This window comes from Chionomys nivalis, chromosome 15 (genome assembly GCF_950005125.1).
Source record: "Chionomys nivalis chromosome 15, mChiNiv1.1, whole genome shotgun sequence".
Classification (NCBI taxonomy): Eukaryota; Metazoa; Chordata; class Mammalia; order Rodentia; family Cricetidae; genus Chionomys; species Chionomys nivalis.
This window is the reverse complement of record NC_080100.1, coordinates 33,420,644-33,441,078: the sequence shown is the minus strand read 5'-3', so window position 1 is coordinate 33,441,078 and position 20,435 is coordinate 33,420,644. Positions and strand designations below refer to the sequence as shown.

At 43.9% G+C, this 20,435-nt stretch overlaps 1 protein-coding gene across 1 annotated transcript in view; it reads left to right on the top strand.

Annotated features, from left to right (window-relative positions):
- The window catches only part of LOC130887611 (chondroitin sulfate proteoglycan 4-like), a 57,487-nt gene that overhangs the window by 20,103 nt on the left and 16,949 nt on the right, over positions 1 to 20,435 (top strand). The window contains exons 5-7 of the mRNA XM_057790137.1: positions 432 to 608; positions 10,928 to 11,126; positions 14,820 to 14,951. Of these exons, the coding sequence (XP_057646120.1) occupies positions 432 to 608; positions 10,928 to 11,126; positions 14,820 to 14,951 (508 nt within the window). The remainder of the gene's footprint in view (positions 1 to 431; positions 609 to 10,927; positions 11,127 to 14,819; positions 14,952 to 20,435) is intronic.

Here is a 20,435-nt window from a genome sequence, read left to right as displayed (position 1 = left end):
CAAGGAAGAGAAACGAAACCCCAGGGGAGCCGTCAAAACAACCAAAACCTTCCAAATGTAGGCACCTGAAATAAGCAAGTTGAACTTGAACTTCACCGTGGTGTCCAATTGGTAGAAGAGACTGGGTTATGTGCACCCAGCAGCACACATTACTGTCAGAAATGGCATTTAAACTCGTCTTCTGCTACTAATTCAGCATTCTCGTTCCGGCACCACCTTGCATTTCTCTACCTCTCTTTAAACCTATCCTTAGGACAAAGTGGCATTTCGCTTATTTTTAGGATGAAGTGTGATACCGCCCATCACAGTTCCCACTCCGTCGTGGGGTGAAGACATGCTTCTGTGCCTTAGGGAGAGTTTTGCACTTGGACTTCTTTTTGAGCACTTCTGTCATGGTTTGGGACTGAGTGCTTCTGTTGGTTTGGTTTCAGGTGGAGCAGGGGTTGATTCACTATGTTCATAACGGCAGTGAGGAGCTAACGGACAGTCTCACCATCTTGGCCAGCAGCTCGGAGCTTGGGAAACAGAGTCTGCCTCAGACTCTTTTTGTGACTGTTGAGTCTGTAAATGACAAGGCTCCGGTAATAACAGCCAATAAAATCCTCCAGGTAAGTTCTGTGTGCTTTTGATTTACATAAGAACCTCAGGGCAACCAAATTGGTTTGGATTTATATCATTGCTATTGTAAAATAATAAGACATATATATGACCATCCTTGTATGCTAACATGTCTCCTCTGTTTCAAAGAATTATTAGCTATTACTTGTCAATATCTTGTGGGATACTGTTGGAAGATAATAATTTATGTTTCCTTTTAATTTTTTATATTTATTTGCTTTGTGTGTGTGTATGTATGTGTTTACACACATACACACAGAGTATGGCACATTTGTGGAGGTCAGAGAACAAATTGTAAGAACTGGTTCTCTCTTACCATTTGGGTTTCAGGGATCAAGTCGTCAGGCATGGTGACAAGTGCCATTGCCTGCTGAGCCATCTTACATTCGTATCACATCCTGTCCTAGTTAGGATTTCTGTTGCTGAGAAGAGGCACCATGATCACAACTCTTATTAAGGAAAACATTTAATTGGAGCTGGCTTACAGGTTCAGAGGTTTAGTCTATTATCGTCATGATGGGAAGCAGGGCAGTATGCAGTCAGACATGGTGCTGGAGAACAAGCTAAGAGTTCTACATCTGGATTGGCAGACAGCAGAAAGAGAATAAGACACTGGGCCTGGTTTGAACTTTTGAAACCTTATAGCCTACACCCAGTGAGACACTTCCTCCAACAAGGCCACTCCTACTTCAACAAGGCCATACCTCCCGATAGTGCTGCTCCCTCTGAGCCTGTGGGAGTCACTTTCATTCAAACCACCATATACCTCTTCCCTCAAAACTCAGGGATCTTTTTGGAAGAGGGTATGGAAAGATTGATAACATTAAGAAAACAGTGTTTTCCAGACATGACCGGACAGATGCACCTGTGGACTCATAGAAATTGTGACAGCTTGCACCTTTGAAAGCTCTGGCCAGACAAAATTCCAACATACTTGGGGGAAGATAGACTTGTAATCCCTTGATTAGTGGAAGAATTATTGACATTTGATAGCTACTGGGAGAAGGAGAGTCAGTTCCTTTTAATGATATGCCCCCTGATAGGTGGACCATACCCTCAGGCAGGCCCCAAACCCTATACTAGAAGAGGGAGAAGGAGGAGGAGGAGGAGGAGGAGGAGGAGGAGGAGGAGGAGGAGGAGGAGGAGGAGAAGAAGAAGAAGAAGAAGAAGAAGAAGAAGAAGAAGAAGAAGAAGAAGAAGAAGAAGAAGAAGAAGAAGAAGAAACTTTCTCAAAGTTCAATAGGAAGGGATGGAAGGATGGTAAGGGAAAGAACTGGGAGGGAGGTGGTAAATATCCTCAAAATATATTGAATGAAATTCTAAAAGAATTAATAAAACAGTACAAAAAGAAGGGTGTGTTCCTTAGAGATCAAACACTGGCTTTGAATACCATGGAGGCCAAATTCTATCCCTTCAAAAACAATCCGACTGTTCTTCACAGACCTGAGGGTGGGCTGCTCCTGTTGCTATCATGAAACAATTGGGGTGATTTGGAAGAAAATAGGTTGATGTAGCTCACAATTTTGGATCCTGGGGATCCTAACAGCCTAGTGCCAGTTCCAGTAAAGGCCTCATGTCAGAGGCCTCAGGATGGCAGGAGCTCCTGAAAGAAGATGCCCCATAACAAAGCAGGAGACCTGAGATCAGGGAAGGGTTTGTTTGTTTATAACCACATACTCTCTTGAGAACTAATGCGGAGGTCCCATGAGAGCCATTTAACCCCTTCCAAGACGTAATGCTTAACAAGCTATAGTGAGCTTCCACTTTTTAAATACTTTTTCTTCCTATTCCTTCACGTTGCCTTCCGTTCCTGCCAGTGTGAACCTGGGAGTACTTCACTGGTCCTCCCTCCATTTCTGAAGCTCATTCTATTCAGAGCTAACAAACAGGAAAATCCAAGAAACAGTCTCTGATTGCCCATGTGGTTGAATTTAACTATGGCTCTTGAAGGCTCCATTAATTCATCATGAGTTTTGACAATGTTACTTAGTAAACAGCTGACATAGATCAACCGATCTGTATAATAAATGCTCATGAAAGAACTGTAAGAGAGGTGTTTGATGATTGCCGACAAAATGGTAAGTATGATAAATGTTTAGGGAGATGGAAATATCAGTTATTCTGACTTGATCATTACACACATTGTATCTTACAAATTTATATAATTTAAATGCACCTTCAATTTGTAACTGTTAAATAAAAACAATGTATATTTATGGATTGTATATTTAGCATTATGCATACTATTTATGTATGTGTGTATACATGCTTGGATATATATTACTATGTACATTTTAATAAGTTTTTGTTACTTAAAAAATAGTATCAAATTATCTCCCTCTTTCAGTTAGGTAACTAGAACTTGGGAAATGAGTTCTGATTGGGGTTGGCTGTGAGTTCTGCTGACTTCTACTCTGACAGTCTCCACCTGCTTTCTTCAGTGTGCTTTTTGGAGGAGGGATTTTAAACATCAAATATTTTTTAACTTATAGGGTATTGTAGTTTGGTATCTAAATGATGTAGGGGTTCCCAGGGCTCTGCTCATGCCAAGAAAGTACTTTCTGTTGTTTTGTAAGTAGCAAGTGTCTAGCCCACCATGCCACAGGATGGCACAGCACATCACCATGTATGAGTAACCGTTGGTGCAAGCAGCAAAGGACCTTTGTTGACAGTGGTGCCAGATAGGTGACAGAGGAACAAGAAGGAATAAAAGTGAAATCAGAAGCAGAAAACCTTTACCTCAACTTATGAAGCATTTCAGGACCTATTAATCCACTGTGTAGGCAACACAGGGGCTAGTCTAGGTAGCAGGCCTTGCATTGTTAGAAAAGGGCTCGAGTTTCAGTATTGGTTATTGTTCGCTCCAGGCAAGGGGACTCAGGAATATTCCCGTTAGTGCTTCAGGTGTCTTACAGCGTAGCAAGTTCTCAGCCTCTGCCTTTCACGAGAAAACACTTGTGCCATTGGAATGTGTTGGTTTGGGTTTTCTTTCCGGTCTCACCCCGTTCTCGAATGCTATGTACTGGCCAAGCATCTAAACCTCCTCTTTTCAGTTACTTCTGTCCCTCTCCCCCACACAGGCTCTTCTGTAGCAGAGTCATCTGAGAAGTGACGCGTTAGCTACCGAGAGAAACTGTAGCTGTCAGTGGTGGTTAAACACTGCCATAAATGTTTACATTTATTGAATGTTCACTCAGTCCTGGTCCCTTCTATAACTGGTGGTGTTTTCATGGTCCGCCCAAGGAACTGCTGGGAACATTAAAGTGTGGTGTAGCCAGAAAGGAAGGAGCGGCCTTGAAGCCGAGTCCCTCCGGTCGGGTGCACGGTCGGGTGCACGTGCCACCATTCAGGAGGATTCTGCTCAGAGAACACTGACTTTGTAGAGAGGGAAGATCTCTCAAGGACAGGTCCTTTTTAAGGCGGCCTGTGTGTTAGGAGAACCAAGGCCTCCCTAGGTGGGATGGGCAGAGACGTTCAGAACTTGGCATGCTGTGGCTTAAGATTTTTTTCAGGGAAACAAATAAAGCAAAATCAGCAGAGGGAAGCGGCACCCGGGGTGGAGTCCAGAGGAAACTAGGTCAACTGGCGAGTGCTTTCGCAGTGAAGTCACGCGGGACACAGTCGATTGGCCCAGTGACCGTGACAGCTTTTGCGAAGTGGCTTCCACCACGAAGCTCAGTTAGTTGCCGAGTTGCCAAGATGTTTTCTGAGACCTGGCAGGTAGGCAGGCACCTCCTGCCTGGGAAGAACCCAAATCCCAGACCCTCAGGAGAAAAAGAGGGCTCCACCACAGACCACACTGCACAAACAATTTAGACAAAGGGAGCCCCTGGTATCATTTGTGGGGCGTTTTAAGCCAGTGTACAAAACTGGCTAACAGCCTCAGGTACCCGCCTAGGGCCAGGCCACAAGTGGAGTTCTCTGAGAAGAATCTGCCATTCACTTCTATGGACTCTTCTGGACAGGGTTATTAGATGATTCATGTGTATGCATATTAGCGAGAGGAGCCTTATTAGTCAAGGAGTATTCCAGAACAGAGGTGATCAGTCTGAAGTAAGCTTGCTGTGAAAAACTTAGGGGAGTGTGGGAATAACTGGGGGGAGGTGTAGAAAGAATGATAAATATCAGCTCCACATTGACGTTGATTTCTGAGCATAAGAACCCCTCAGCATGATGCAATTTTGTTCTTTTGGTTTCCAGAGATAATACTGGGAAGTAGCCAGCATTTGCAAGCCCCGCTTATGAAACAGACTCAACTATAAATGTATAAATGTATCACTTAACTGATTAGATAATTCCTCATTTAATTCTTTCAATGATTCTTGAAATCAAAGGAGGGTTACAATAAGTATTTGAGGAAATGAAAAGGTAAGTCGCTTGACAAATACCATACAGTTAGTAAAAGTGGGTTTGAGCCTGGGTAGTCTGAGCTCAGAGTCACACCTCACACCTGCCATCCATAGTAGGAATTATCTGGAGGTTGCAGGTCCTATGGTTTCAAATCAATATTTTAAAAATATATTTAAAAAAATATAATATACAGAACCAAAATACCTGTGTCTAATACACCACAGAGAGAGAGAGAGTTGGTGTGTAAAATGTACTAATTGCTTTGGGTAATTGAAAGGCATTAAGCTATGAAACTAGCAAAGACAGATATTTTTATATAAATGAGCAATGCCCCTTCATCTGTCTGTTTTTGGGAAAATGATCTTTGCGCATGTACGTATGTATATGTGTGTTTGGTGGATGTGCACATGTCTGTGGAGAATAATGTCAAGTCAACATTGAGTGTCTTTTTCAACCGTGTTTCCACCTCATTTGTTTATTTATTTGTTTGTTTGTTTATTTGAGATAGCGTCTTTCACTGGACTGACGCTCAGCTGGACTAGCCTGGCTGGCTGACCTATGAGCACTAGGGATCCTCCCATCTTCACCCTCTGTTGGGATTATAGACATATGGCAGATAGACCTGACTTTCTGCATGGGTGTTGGGAATTGTCCAACTCTTCAAGCTTGTGTGGCTTGCACTTTACTGACTGAGTCATTGTCTAGTCCTAAAACTTGATCTTTTATGGGTTCAGTCAAGTTCTAGGGGCTCATCTCTTGCAATTGCTAAATTCTCAACTCCTAGAAACTGATACCATAGGGTTATGACAAAGTTGTTCCCACCTATAATGACCCACACTACTCTCCAAATACTGTCAGGATTTTTTACTACGTTAAGAGTCCTCTGTCTTCCAAGCAGGGAAGCCTGCCTCCTGTCCTCAGCTTTGAAGTCTCCTTCTTCATTCCAGCTCTGTCATCCAAGTAGCCCCACCTGCTCATTGCCCCTGCACGTGGCCTTGCCCTTTCCGGCTAGAAAGTAGGCTGGGATAATGAGCAGTAGGTATCTTCTTTCAAACCAGCTCACTTTATGAACTGCTATGGTCATCCAAAGTCATGGTCATAAGGGAAGAAAATTAACAAATGACAAGAATTTAAATATCCCAAGGAGAGGGTTAGAGTTTAGGACACACACACACACCACACACACACAGAGTGAATAAAGTTGCCTAAAGGTTTCAGAACAATGTAGTTTTGTGCATTGAGGTTTTAAAGCATAATAATATCTACTACCAATCTCAATCTAATTTCAACTAGAAAAGGAACCAAAAAGCAGCCAGGATTGGATTTATTAACTTAGAAACCCTGTCTCGAAGAAGAAAGAAACCCTGTCTAGGCAGTTCATAGAATCTAAGATTTGCTATTATTTTCGGCCCCCCAATTATTTTTGTTTTCAAAATATTTCTGTCTTTCCCACTAGACTGTCTAGTAACGATGGCAGATTAACATGGAAAGGCTAATTGTCTCGGTCATATTTCAGGGAGTTCCCTGAATCAATCGCTAATAATATTTAAGAATTCCCGGGTCTGTCAACACTTTAGGAAGTGAATATGGAAAGCACATGCACTAAATTAAAATAACAGCGACGAGAGCACATTTTCCAGGAGCAGATATGTAACTAGTCCTTCCCAAATTTAGGGGATCATTTCTGACAGTGTCATTTCTTCTCAGAGCAATTCATTGATGAAGATAATGACCACTTCCCAGTCACAGTGGTAGCTAATAAAGATGAAGAATCTGTAGCACAGGGTAAGACTCTTGGCTGGAGAGAGAGAGAGAGAGAGAGAGAGAGAGAGAGAGAGAGAGAGAGAGAGAGAGAGAGAGAGAGAGAGACAGGGAGAAACAGGGAGAGAGAGAGAGGGAGGGAGGGAGGGAGGGAGGGAGGGAGGGAGGGAGGGAGGGAGGGAGGGAGGGAGAACAAGAAGCAGACTGGTTGGTTAAGAGCCTGAGATCACGATGGCCAAGCACCATTGCTTCTTTCTTCACAGTCACAGTGAAGGAACCCAAGGACCTGAAGGAAATAGGAAAAGGACACAACTTCCCAGGAATGTGGAATTAAATGTAAGAGAGGAAGTGATGGGCTTAGGAGTGGGTTAGGAGGAGGCTACTCCTAGAATGTGTACATAGGCCTAGGTTGCAGGAGTAGGGTAGGGTGGGGGCAGTAGATAGACAGGACTTGACCAAGTAATAAAGTTAGGCAGAGAGAGAGTCTGGGACGGAGGCAAAATGTGATTCCCACAAGTCTTCAGATTTATATTTTGTTTTGTTTTAAATCACATTTATTTATTTATTTGGGGCATGGGAGGGGTCATGCATGTTCACCAAACACAAGTATGGAGGTTGGAGGATAACTTCAGGAAGCTGAGATTTTCCTTCCACTGTTTAGGTCCCAGGAATCACACTCAGGACCTCAGGTTTGGCAGCAGGTGCCTTTACCTGCTGAGCCATCTCCCTGGCCCAGACTTTATGTCATCTCTGACCTCCAACCCGCATTTTATTAAAACCTTCAGGTGATCTTATGTGGTCTTTCTCTTCTTACTCTTATCAGGCCTGTAGATGAAAAGAATGTCCACCCGGAGTCTGCTTTGGAGAAGGCTATGGGGGTGGTGGGAAGAGTCCGATGGCATCCTAGACTCTGGGTGGGAGTTCAGAGCCAAAGTCCAAGCAAGCATTACCTTCTCTAGCTCAGCATTTGGGGGCGTGCATTTCTCTTGCAGAAACAAGACACATCCTTAAATCCCCAACCATTCAGGTGTGTCGCGCGGCCATTGGTGGCATGGGTAGGGTCATTTGTATTTCGACAAACCAGGCTCAGAGTTAGGCCATCCCCAAGTGACTCCTTTGTATTCTGATCTGAAATCCATTCTTAAGAGTGCTTTTGTATTTAAGCATAAGCAGTGATTTTTTTTTAAATACAGGTCACATAAAATTCTTGCCACAAGGGGGCTTCATTTCTCCATTTTCCAAGTTTCTGTAATAGAATACTATAATGCGTTACCTTGTTTTTACCCTAAAAACTGAACCATTTAGTTATTTTCCTGTTTGTTTGCCTTGAAGTGGCTTTAGACGGTGGTAGGAATTGAATGAAGGACCCGTATGTGCTAGCCAAGAATTCTCCCCCTGAGATACACCCTGGCAAGAACTTATCACTCAAAGGAGCTTTACAGGCAGATGCAGCAGGAGAAGGAAGATGCCAAGTCAGTTGTGGTCCTGGAGTGCCACCCAGAAGGACAGCGAGTTCAGAATGCTTTGCACAACTCTCCTGAGATCTGTAACAAAGGGCGGGGTCTTCAAATGTTAGTATCACAACTTATGGCACTGAGTCATAGCTAGACCCAGTATATCCCAGTAGGTTTGGCCGTGGGTCAGCTGCACTTTCATTTATGAGCAAAAGTGAGTTTGGATGGATTGCTACCAGGTTCCAGTGTTGTTGTTTTTAGATGCTTAATTTTTGAGCCTTAGATCATTTTCTAAATTGAATTCAAGCGTGAGGTCATTGCTGTGCTCTTCCCACCTATGTGGAGTTATTATGATCCAAATAATAACTGAACCACGCCGACCTTGAAGCAATGGGGTTGCTAATTGGACTAAACTGGATGTGAAGAGAAAGGAAGATCGGAGGGTGTTTTGTGTTGAGTGACAGGTTTTCCAGTTGTTTTGGAAGACAGTGTGTTCCGTGGTGAAAGGGGAAGCCCTGTTCAGCTGTAAAGGGACTGCAGTGGAAAATGGGCTTGGGCAGCTTTTCTGTGCTCCTGATTGGAAAAAAAATGGGTGTTTACAGGTTATAGGGAAAGAAATGGTATCACATTCCCGAATCAATTTTCATTTTTGAAGAAATAAAAATAAGCCTCATAGAATGATTTTAAAATGTAAAACCTGAAACTGGAATGACTGGGCATGGCATTTTGCTAAACACACCGACTTACATATTTTATAGGAACTGTGACCTTTCCACAAGTTAAATGAAGCCCAACATCTTGTGATTTGAACATTCCATTAATTTTGTGTTTCCAGTAGACATTAAAAAGTTGATGTCCTTAGGGTTTGAGGTCTTTCTTGGAAGCAGGTGTTGCCTTAGAGTAAACTGAGACTCGGGCCTACTTTCCAGTTGGTCTCTATAGAGCTAGTCTTGGGAGGTGTGTGCCAAGCTGCCTCACACTGGCAAGGCCCCGAATGTGCCATCAGTCCCTCACCTTTCTTTTTCCTGTAACTCTCATGGACACCTGCAGTAGACTCCCAGAACCAAACCACTTCCCATCCTGAGGCGCCTTCAAGCCTCCCTTCTACCCTTCTTTCTGGGGCTCTTGTGCCACCCACTGGCAGGTGTCCCTGCCTCTATAGACCATCGTGGCTTTAGCTGGAAATTTTGTTTGCTAGGTCAGGACTCTATTTGAATTCTCTTCCTGCCCTCAAGGACAAGCTGACATTTTGACAGCACGTTTGACCGTCTCTTATGTTTTGGAACCTCTTTCTTCTTTACCTTGCTTATATTCTTCCCGCCCTAATGGCCTCTTCACTCCTCCTACCCCTGAACTAACTCTAGGGTTTCCCGTGCCATCTTCTTTTCCCACTCCTGAATATGCACATGTATGCCTGGCATGGCTTCTCTTTCGCCCTACTTGGTCATCCTCCAACAAACCTCCTGTCTTAACATCCACAGCCCAGAATCTCCTTACTTTGTTTTGTCTTTTTCATGGCGCAGTGACTTTATAACTCACTATGTTGCCCATTTCTTACTGTGCCTGTTGCCTCTTTTCTGTGTCCTTCTGTGCCCTCTGCTGAAGTAGGGGTTCCACAAGGACACGGCCCCTTTGTTTCATCCACTGGTACAGTGCAGGTGTCTAAACTAGTTACTGGCACATGGTAGATGAGCAATCAGTTTGGTTAACAGTTGAGTTAAGTTGTTTAAGTAAAGTGCCATGCCAGTATGAGTCCCAATATGGTCCCCAGAATCCTTATTGAAACACCAGCCAGCTATACCCCTGCATTTATAACCCCAGTGCTGGGGAAGTGAAGATGGGCAGATCCCTGGAACTCTCTGGACAGTTAGCCTAAGGCTAATTTCTGAGCCCCGTCCCAGTGAGAGACCACTGAAAAGCAAACAAAGTACCTGACCCTGAAGAAAGATACCTGAGGTTTTCCTCTGGCCTCCCCAGGCCTGTGCGCACACACACACACACACACACACACACACACACACACACACCTGCATGCACACGAATATCCATACACATCTACACACATGTGCACATGCGTGTGTGTGCTTGCACACACACCTGAACACACACACACACCGTGGAAGAGATGAGCATGAGAAGAGAGCAAGAGACAGATATGTGTAGGCAGTGTATATGGTTTTAACATAAGAGGAAGCCGCCATGTTTCTCAGCTATGGTTACAGCTGTGAACTATTAGTACAGCAAACAGCACAAGAACAAAGAAACCAGACCCTTGTTTTCATGTAAGACAGAATAAAGGGCATAGCAAATGTGCAATAAGTATTTTTCCTCCTCAACTGTTAAAAGCTGGTGACACCATTGGCTACTGAAAGCAATGTGTAGGTATTCTCAAAGCAACCTAACGAAGTCAACGCTGCATGGTCTGAGATTCTGTATGGTGAATTTAGCATGTTCAGCACACATTGGCTCTATAGTTAGATAGACATCAGTTCATATGCATTGTTGGGTAATTAATGTTGAGTAAATAGTAAATATTTTACTCTAGATTGTTGGCCCCAGACATGTACATAGCACATAGACATACATGCAGGCAAAACACCTATATGCATAAAATTAAAAATTTGAAAAGCAAATCCATTCTTTAAAAACTCCAGTGGACTGGTTTAGTTGTTTTTCATCTTTCCACATTGGGCCCAGGATCGTGATTATGTGGGTGGACTAGAATTGGTTCTTTTCTCTTTCAGGTGTGGATGAATTCTATCACTGAGATGACCAGAGATGACCTATGTGCTGAAGATGGGGACTCTCCCCCACAGGACTTGGTCTACTGGGTCACTCCTCCCAGCAATGGGCACCTGGCTCTCAAGTCCGTTCCTGGCAGAAGCATCCAGAACTTCACTCAGGCGCAAATTGATGAGGGTCACCTCGTGTTTGTGCACTCTGGTAAGTCACAGGGCAGAGCAGGGTCAAGAACACGTGCTCTGAGCAAGCAGCGAGTGATGCGGCCATCATACCTAAGAGCTACTGACTGAAAAACCACAGGATGCAAAAACTTCCCAAGCTCTGTGATTTTTAAAGAACATATTTAGGAAAGCTAATAAAAACACTGGAGCCTGCGCATGCCTCCCCCGAGGCTTACTCAGGAGGGCAGGTAAGGTCAGCTCCTTTCTGTGAGAGCCCGTTCCTTCCACTCACTGGCATAGCATCTCTCTGTGACTCTCTGCTCTTGCCCTGACTGTGAGGTTGAGTTGGACCTCTGCTTTTTACCTCCCTTCCACATGACAGTGTAAGATTTCTAAGAAAGGGCAGGGTCTCTTCTATCCTCAGCCCCTCGAGCAGTGACTAGAACATAGGAGATGCTTCATAAATAAAACTGTTTTGAACAAATGAAATAATTTTGAACACCAACTGTGCACCAGGTAATAACGTTCTAGACATTGGGGTTCATTAGTGAACAAAGCAGCTTTTGTACAAGGATTGTATTCATGAATGAATGCATGTCACTGTATTTATGATACGAGGATTGTATTCATGAATGAATGCGTGTCAATGAGGTCCTGATGTTGGTTGGGGGTCCTTTCTGCTCCCTGTTAGTCATCAGTGAATCAATCCCAACAACATTTGCTGAGAAGGTGGCCCAGGAACTCGGCCAGGCTGGCCTGGTTTTGTCATAAGTCTGTCTTGTCAATGGACCAGGATGGGCAGCAGCTGGAAGGAGGCTGGGAAAGGTGCATAGGAACACATAGCCTGAAAGCTTAAATCACATCCTTTCCCCAGTTCCTTTAAACTGTCTTTGAGAATGTAGTAAAGACAAGAAAGATAAGATACCTAAACTCAGCGGCAATGATGTCCCGATGATCTGTGCACTAACACACAACTGCTGGAAGAATCTGAACCCAGTTGAGCATACGGATGCTCTTGTGTAGTGGTCTCAGACTGGAGCCGGGGACCCCGGGCTTAGATTTATTTCAACACTCTTAAACCTCTTCCATTTGTCAGGCAGCACAGGAGGTGCGGTCACACTGAACATGTCATTTCCCAAGTGCTCCTCAATCCTCTGAGCCATACAGAGTCATGACCCCATTTTTGAGATGAAAAAACCGACAGCTGGGAAAGGCTCACGGTGGCCTGCCCCCCAAGCTGCTCTTTCTCCCCCGAAGGGCATGGCGGGTTAGGAGACAGGGTTCCCATTTGCAGTGAAGAATAGAAACGACAGTAAGCTCTCTGGGTTGATTGACTTGTCAGCTACCAGGTCAATATTTGCTTTTAGTAGCTAGAGAAAATAGCTTCTTTTAAAAAAGAAGAAGAGGAAGAGAAAGAAGAAGGAGAAGAAGAAGAAAGAGGAGGAGGAGGAAGAAGAGGAAGAGAAGAAGGAGAAGAAGGAGAAGGAGAAGAAGAAAGAGGAACAGGAGGAGGAGGAAGAAGAGGAACAGGAGGAGGAGAAGAAGGAGGAGGAAAAGGAGGTAAAGGCTAGGATAACGTGAAGGCTAATTCATTATATTTCCTAAGTGGACATTGAGACAGGCTAACTCTCGAAGTGACTGGTGCCCAGCTGCAGATGCCTCTGTTGCTGGAACCAGCTGTCCGTCTGTCCATCACCAGCCCCAAACAAAGGGGAAGGATTAATTAATCTTGCTTAGCATCTTACATTTGCAAAGTGCCCTGCTCTAATCTAATTCACCAGTCCGTACAGCAACGTAAGTGGTTTTAATGCAACAAAGATGTCTGCAGCCAGGGACTCTCCATCCCTGGCCCTCCTGAGAGTACCTTTGGGAAAACTCAGAGCTCTACCATGGAGAATCCACAGAGCGCCCTATGTGTCTGCTTCCTTCCTGGTCCTATTTAGTGCTAGGTCCCACGCTGTCTGACAGTCTGTATTTGTTTTAATATCTTCTAGTTCCGCCCCTGTTTTGTTTCTGGATTCATAAGGCACTTTAAGAATTCCTAGTAGTAGAAGGCACTCTCTCTTTAATTTTGTGTTTCATTAAATACAACTTTGAAAAGTTATTTCTGGGAAAGCATCAAATGCACAACAATTGATTGTGAACCCTGTTAGGAGTTAGGCACAGCCTCTGCCTTATTCTTTCCTGGACTCTGTCTCTTTCATAGTGACCTATGAATATGCTCTATAAAAAAAAAACAAAAACAAAACAAAAAACAAACAAACAAACAAACAAAAAAGCCGAAACACCACCAGTAAACATTCTAGTGAGGATTCGGGGCCTCCTAGTGAGTTTTGCTTAGCTAAGAGGTAAAAGATGTCAAGTATCAACCGACCTCCTGTCAATCTGTGTTAATGAGGAAGTATTTGTACATTACTGCAGTCTGACCATATAGCCTTCCTTGCCTTATTTCCCCCTGGGCAACAAAGATGCATTTTACCTAGTATATTCTGTAAGGGCATGAAGGCTTTTAATTTACTGCTAGATAGACGTTTTCAAAAAGTGATGTGGATGTGGACACCAGTCTCCCTGAGTAGAGACTGGTAAAGCACCGTGGGGAATTGGATCGATGCAGGTCCATCTCCACGTCAGCGATGTACATAAGTTAATTTTCCACTTTACCGGCATTACTAGTCTCTGACAGAGGTGAGAGTGTGATCTCCTTGCAGATCCTTAACAAAAGTGAGGCCAGGTCTTTCCCTTCCTTCTCTTTGCACTCAGAACATGGTTACCTTGATATGGATATTTATTTGTTAATTTCTCTTATCTTTTAAGATTATAGTATAGTTATAAATATCTCCACCCCCCTACCCATTTCTCCCTTCCAAACCTCCCGTATACCCTTCCCAACTCCCTTTCAAGTTCATGGCCCCTTTTTTTCATTGTTAGGTGCATGTGTGTATGTTTGTGTTTATGTTTTCAGGGCTGGTTGATTGGTATTGGGTAGCCAGTGAGTGTGCTCTTCCCTGGGAAAGACTGCTTCTCCAGCTCTCAGCATCTGTGTTGCCTACAGTTCCTTGTGCAGGGTTGAGCTGCAATCTTCCCACCCTCTCTTTTGCATATTCCATTAAAAGTGTTGCGGTTTGTAGCAGTTGCAAGATGCTAAATATCCCCTTCCCTTAAGTTTTCATTTTCAGTATAAAGCTTTCTCAAGATTTCAAAAATTATTTGTGTGGTTATAGACATGCATTACTTTATTTATATGGACTGATTTCAAAATAATAAAATACAGGTGATGAGCATTTTTTTAATTTTCAAAAATTTCTCAGTGGTAACATCTGTGCTTTGCTTTAATGTGTCAGAGGTCAAGGGAATCTGGCTTTTAACCTTTGTAGATGTGTCTTAATGTTGTTTCTTGTCAATAATACAATCAAGTAGCACTCAACGTCAGGGGTGCAGTCTAAGAAATGATTTCATCTGTGTGCAGACACCGTGGAGCATCCTTACACAAACTAAGCAGGCTGTGACATCTCTGGGGGTGATGCAGTCTATGGGACCACAGTCCTACAGACTGTTGTGAATCCAAATGTATGTGGCATGCAGCATCATTTGATCTAGTGAGCTCAATGGCTCATTCACACACTACCAATTGCTATGGCTCACTTGCAGGGGGACCATGGAGGGAGACGGGGTGAAGGTATGTGACTTTTTCAGGATAATCAAACTGACCAGAGTGTATGTTCTTCTTTTGAAGGCGCAATGTCAGGAGGCTTTAATTTCCAGGTTACTGACGGTTTGAATTTCGCACCTCGGCAAATCTTTAGCGTCACCGCCCGAGCTCTGATCATTAGCTTGGAAGTCAACAGAGGATTGAGCATCTTCCCAGGTAAGAGGCTTAGGGAGTGTTTGGGGATGGTGGTGGAGTGTTTTCCTATCTATTCGTTCAGAAAATCCACGTGTATGTCCCTTACTGTGGAAGGGCTCTAGCTACTTCTATTAAGTCCCTCGTCCCCACGGAATTCCAGCAGAAATTTGACAGCAGCAAGACAAGACTGGCACTCTGCAACCTTTCTATCTCTCCCCTCGCCTCTTCCCTGGAAGAGGAAGGACTGGAACAGGGCAGTGCGAAGGATTCATGGGAGGGGCTGTCTTTACTATCTTTGTACTTCCCCCTCTTATAGAGTCCTTACAGACCCCAAATCTCTTATTATTTATGTATTTGGAGCTACATCTCCCTTCGCCCAGGCTGGTCTTGAACAGGTGACCTTGCACCCCTCATCTTCCCACCTGTTTCCCAAGAGCTGGAATTACAGGCTTGCATTACCATGCCTAGTTTACACGTTCCTGGGTCAACCAGGGCCTTGTGTATGCTAAGCAAGCATTCACCAGCTGAACCTCATCCCTTGTCTCTTTAACTTACCTCAGACTGTTTGCATTGTGAGTAGGAAGGTCATCTGCAGCACCTGGGGCCTGCCCATGTTTTCTGTTAGTGCTGGGTTTGAGCGGCTGTTTGCCAGTAATCTAAGCCAGACTGATACAGAAGAAGCTGTGACCCACTCTGGCAAACACTCTTAGGAAAAAGGAAAGATCTGCACAATGGCAAGGGAAAGAGAGAGAAAGCTGGGGTTCCTTATTTCCAATAAAACACTGAGACGGCCGGGCGGTGGTGGCGCACGCCTTTAATCCCAGCACTCGGGAGGCAGAGGCAGGCGGATCTCTGTGAGTTCGAGACCAGCCTGGTCTACAGAGCTAGTTCCAGGACAGGCTCCAAAGCCACAGAGAAACCCTGTCTCGAAAAACAAAACAAAAAAAAAACACTGAGACGGAAACAATAACATCTCAAGATGGCCTGAATGTTGGGAAAAAGGAAAGGCTAGGGCAGTCCTGCACTTTATAACCTATTTAAAGGACAGACATTAGCAATCAAATACAGATGGAAAAGGAACAGACATCAGCAATCTAATATAGATGGAAAAGGACCCTGGTGATTTTATTAATTATGGTCCAGCTAGCCAGCAATCCTAAATATAGCAGCAGTGCCTGCCTCTCACTTTATACAAATTGCCTGCAAGTCTCCGGACTGGGACTGGATCGTCTAAAATGTTTTTAGTTTTATATATTTTGTTTTATGTGTATGGGTGTTTTGCCTGTGTGTTTGTCTATGCACCATGTGCATGCCTGTGTCTGCGGAGGTCAGAACAAGGCATCAGATGCTCTGGAATGGAATTGGGGTAACAGAATTGTGAGTCACCATGTGGGTGCTGGGAACTATTGAGCCATCTTGTTTCCTTTTTTAAAATCTTAGTTGGTCTTAAAGTGGAACTAGCTTGGGATCCACAGGGCTGGAGGCTGTACCAGTATTTCAGTGCTTATGAGCCAGGTAATATGTTCTTGGGAAGCTGGCAGGCTCTGTCACTTGGAGGAAAGAATACAAATTGCCAGCAAGGGGTGGAGCGAGCCCTCCTGCTTCCAAAGCTGACTTCAAGGAAAATGACACTTGTCCACTATTATTTTTACAATAACTGCTGATGTCTTGTTAGTTGTTATTGTGATGGTGGCCATGCTGAGGGCTAAACTAGGCAGCCCTCTGCCACCGAGTGGCATCCCCAGCCCTTAAATGTTCATTTTTAGGTTCTGCGCTTCCTCAGCTTTTAAGTTTGTGGAAAGAACCTTTCCAAATGCAGCAAGGGATATGTCACCTAGGATTCTTCTATTAGAAAACAACATTTTTTCCATGCTCTGTGAATTTTCTCTCCCAGTAAGTCTGAAACTCTACAATTCTCCCCCTCCCCCAGGCAATTAGGAGGTCATTTAGTGTTTTAAAAAACTAATAATCAGCTACATTTCAGTAATCGGAAAAACATGGTAATCTATTTTTAAAATTCCAAAGCTAGGGTAATTGTGGTTGCTGCAAAAGATCAAGTACCTTTCATCTAGCTCAGCATCGTCTGGTTTAATAATTAATGACAGCCGTATTAGCGGAAAGACAGAGACACTAGCTCCGACACTTCTGAGTCTCTGGCGAATTTTTACCGAATCACTGTAGCCGGAAAAAATATATTAAAGCAGCCAAATTCCTTTTTGACCTTCGGAAGATCATATAAAACTCACAGGTTTTACAGTCTTCTGTGCATTATTGGCCGCAGTCCTGGTAACTGTTTCTTTTTCCAGCAAGTCTTACATCAACCGCAGCCCAGCCTGTGTGCATCTCAAGAGCTCCCTGCTGGAACTCAGATGTTGGCCTCACTTTCCCAAGCCCTCCCTACCCTGTTAGTTCAGTTGATATTCTTAGTCGCCTGTGTCTCCACCCTGCCTTGTTTCCTGCTCCAGCTCGTGGCCAGGAGGAACAATCTTCGTATCCATTCCTCTTGAGTAGCAGGGATGTGTGATGGAATCTCCTAGCTGTGGTACTCGCAGTCCTAGAGTTCAGGCGGACCTTATGCCTCCCCTGTTTTGTTCTTTTCTTCCTGCAATAGCTTTCCCAAGTAGCAGGGGCCACCAGCTGTATATTCGAGTTACCTAGCATGACCCTGATTCCTGTGGTTTTGTCACCTTGTCCCCTTTCTAGGGATCCACCTAACCTTGTTCCCAGGGCTTCTTCAGCAGTGCCCCGAGGGCTCTTTGTCCCCGCTGCTGTGTGAAGCAGTAAGGTGATGATCGATGCCATCCATGTTCTGTATCTTCCTTGAGCGTTCCCATCCTCATCTTGCTATGCCACGTCCCTTGAAGGGCAAAGAGGCACGCTGCATCTTGCCCCTGGCTGTGATGTAAGAGATCCTATGCCAGCCACGCAGAACCATGTGTTCAGAACTTCCATATTCTCAAATCCCAGGGGCAAGTCTGCTGTTTTGTAGAAGCATGGTTTATTTTAGGGCTGTTGCAGGAGTAAAAATCTATTCCTATTATAGGCTGGATGTTCAGCTACTGATACTTAGATTTTTAATTACCACATTGGGTTATTATAAAAAAAAATTTAAGTGAAATGGTATATATGAAACACAGCTTTTGAACATCCCCATTGGCAGGTGAAAGACACAAGGCTCAGGAGGTCTCAGCGTCACATAGCTGACAGAAGTCTCAAGCCCTACAGGCAGCACAGCAATTCTGATCCCAGATCTAGAGCTTGTACTCAGCAGCTCCTCTCCTGTATGTGTGGGGCAGCATCCCAGGGTGTCTCCTGTAGAAATGTCAGTTCCCTGAGAAAGGGACATCGGGGTAGGTGTTCATTTTGTTTCCCAATCATACTGATATATTGATACATGCACAAGAGGGGGGGGGGGATACACAGCAAGTTAATAGCCACAACAATGTAGCAACGTTCCATGTTTTAATCTCCTTGGTTGGTGAAGTATTGCAACCTGGCCTAAGTTAGTAACATCCCCCCCAAAAGAAAATTAAATTAAACCTTTAAGAAATTTAATTCACATCTGGTCCACACCGTACCATTTGAATTTCCTTTGCAGTTCATCAGACTTGGAAGTTTTTGTGCTGGCTCCTGTGTACACTCAGCCCTGGCTTGATACTTATACAAAACAAGCATTAGAGTTGTGAATGCTTTCAGACTCACTATCGCGTCTATGCTTTGCCAAATTTGCATGTCAGTTTTCGTTATTTAGGTTTTTTTTGCTTTGGTTTTAATTTTTTGAGATAGGATTTCTGTATGTCGCTATGGCTGTCTGGAACTCTGTAGACCAGACTGATCTCGAACTCATAGAGATCTACCTGCTTCTGCCTCCTGAGTGCTAGGATTAAAGGCATGCACCACCATCACCCAGAAAAATCAGTTTTTAACAGTTACTCTAAATAAAATATTTTTTGTGAACTTAGTAAAATAGGTATGTGTGTATAACATGAATATATATATATACATATATATACACATGTATATATATATACAAACACATATGTATATATGGGAGGTATTTATGTAGATTTAATTGACATGTGTTCTGTTGCCTTCTCTGTGATTTATTCTCCAAGAAAAGGTTTTGTAAGAGTTTTTCGCATTGAATTCTACACAGATTTTGTTTGTTTAACTTTAGTGGTGGCATGTTGGAATATACTGTGGCCTTAGGCTGTAGATTTTTTTTTGTTTACTTGGCTCCTTTTCAAGGTATGTTGGTCTCTGGTGTTGGAGGGATTAACCCGGAAAGTTTTGTGGTCATGCTGTAGAGGCATGCTTCTGTAGGTTCAGAGTCAAGCCGTTCACCAACAAAAGATCATTTTCCTGAATCCTGTGCTTCAGCTTCTTGTCATGAAAGAGAGGAAATGACACCAGTAACCCATCTGTCCCTTGTAGGAGGAACCAAGAGAAAGAAGAAGGGATTTGTAGTATATGCTGAAGGGTTTACCATTCTACTGTGTAGATATCACATTTTCTTTCTAAAAACATCTTAAATTACATTTGTGTGTGTGTGTGTGTGTGTGTGTGTGCCACACACAATAGAGTGCGTGTGGTGGGATATCAAAGGTCACTCTCTCCTTACACTATATGGGTTCTAGGGATTAAATTTTGGTCCTCTTGCTTGGCAGCAAGCACTCTTCCCCCGTGAGACATCTCCATGCCCCCATGCTTTCTGTATCTATTATCTGATATACACATTCAGGTAGACATCCTCATTTGACTATGGTAAGTAGCCACCTGCTGTAGAGGGAGGCTCAACAAATGATTTCATATCCTTTGTCTAGGAACAAAAGTCCGTCATATTTTAAAGAGTCCCCTTTTTACTTCCTGTCCCCTAAAGATCACCTGGGAAGTAAAGGAAGAACTGGATTATCAAATAGGGTCACTTATAAGAAGACTAATTAAGGTGGGGAGGGGGTGTTCCAAAGCTGGGGACAGGGGAAGTTGGATATTGAGGTGGTCAGGGGCTATACATAATACACGTAAGAGGAAACTTGTCAGGTATCGGAGGAGAGCCCCAGTTATGACTTTGATCACGGGCACAGAAACAATGCACTCAGCATGCCGGTGTGACCGCTAACCCTGATTGACAGCTCTGGAAGCCAGAAAGCGGCTGAGCAGGCATGAGAAGGACATATGAGAACTTCTGAGCAGCACACGGGACTTGTGTAGCAGCTGAACTTGTGTGAGGTCCTGAGCTTGAGGCAGAACCCTGTTTCTGAGGCTGGGTTCCACGGGCTCACCCCCTTCACCACAAGAGCCTCGTGTTCAGTTCAGAGGTTCAGGTGTTTTGAATGAGAACTCAGAATGGTCCTTGAGATTTTGGAAGTTATCCAGACCCAGAGCTGCCTTCTCCATGGAACTATCAAATATCTAATGTGGTTAAATATCAAATATGGTGGCCCTTCCTGTTCAAGACTACAAAGCTAAGGAAGGAAAACAAAATGGATGCTGTGTAGGAGGCTT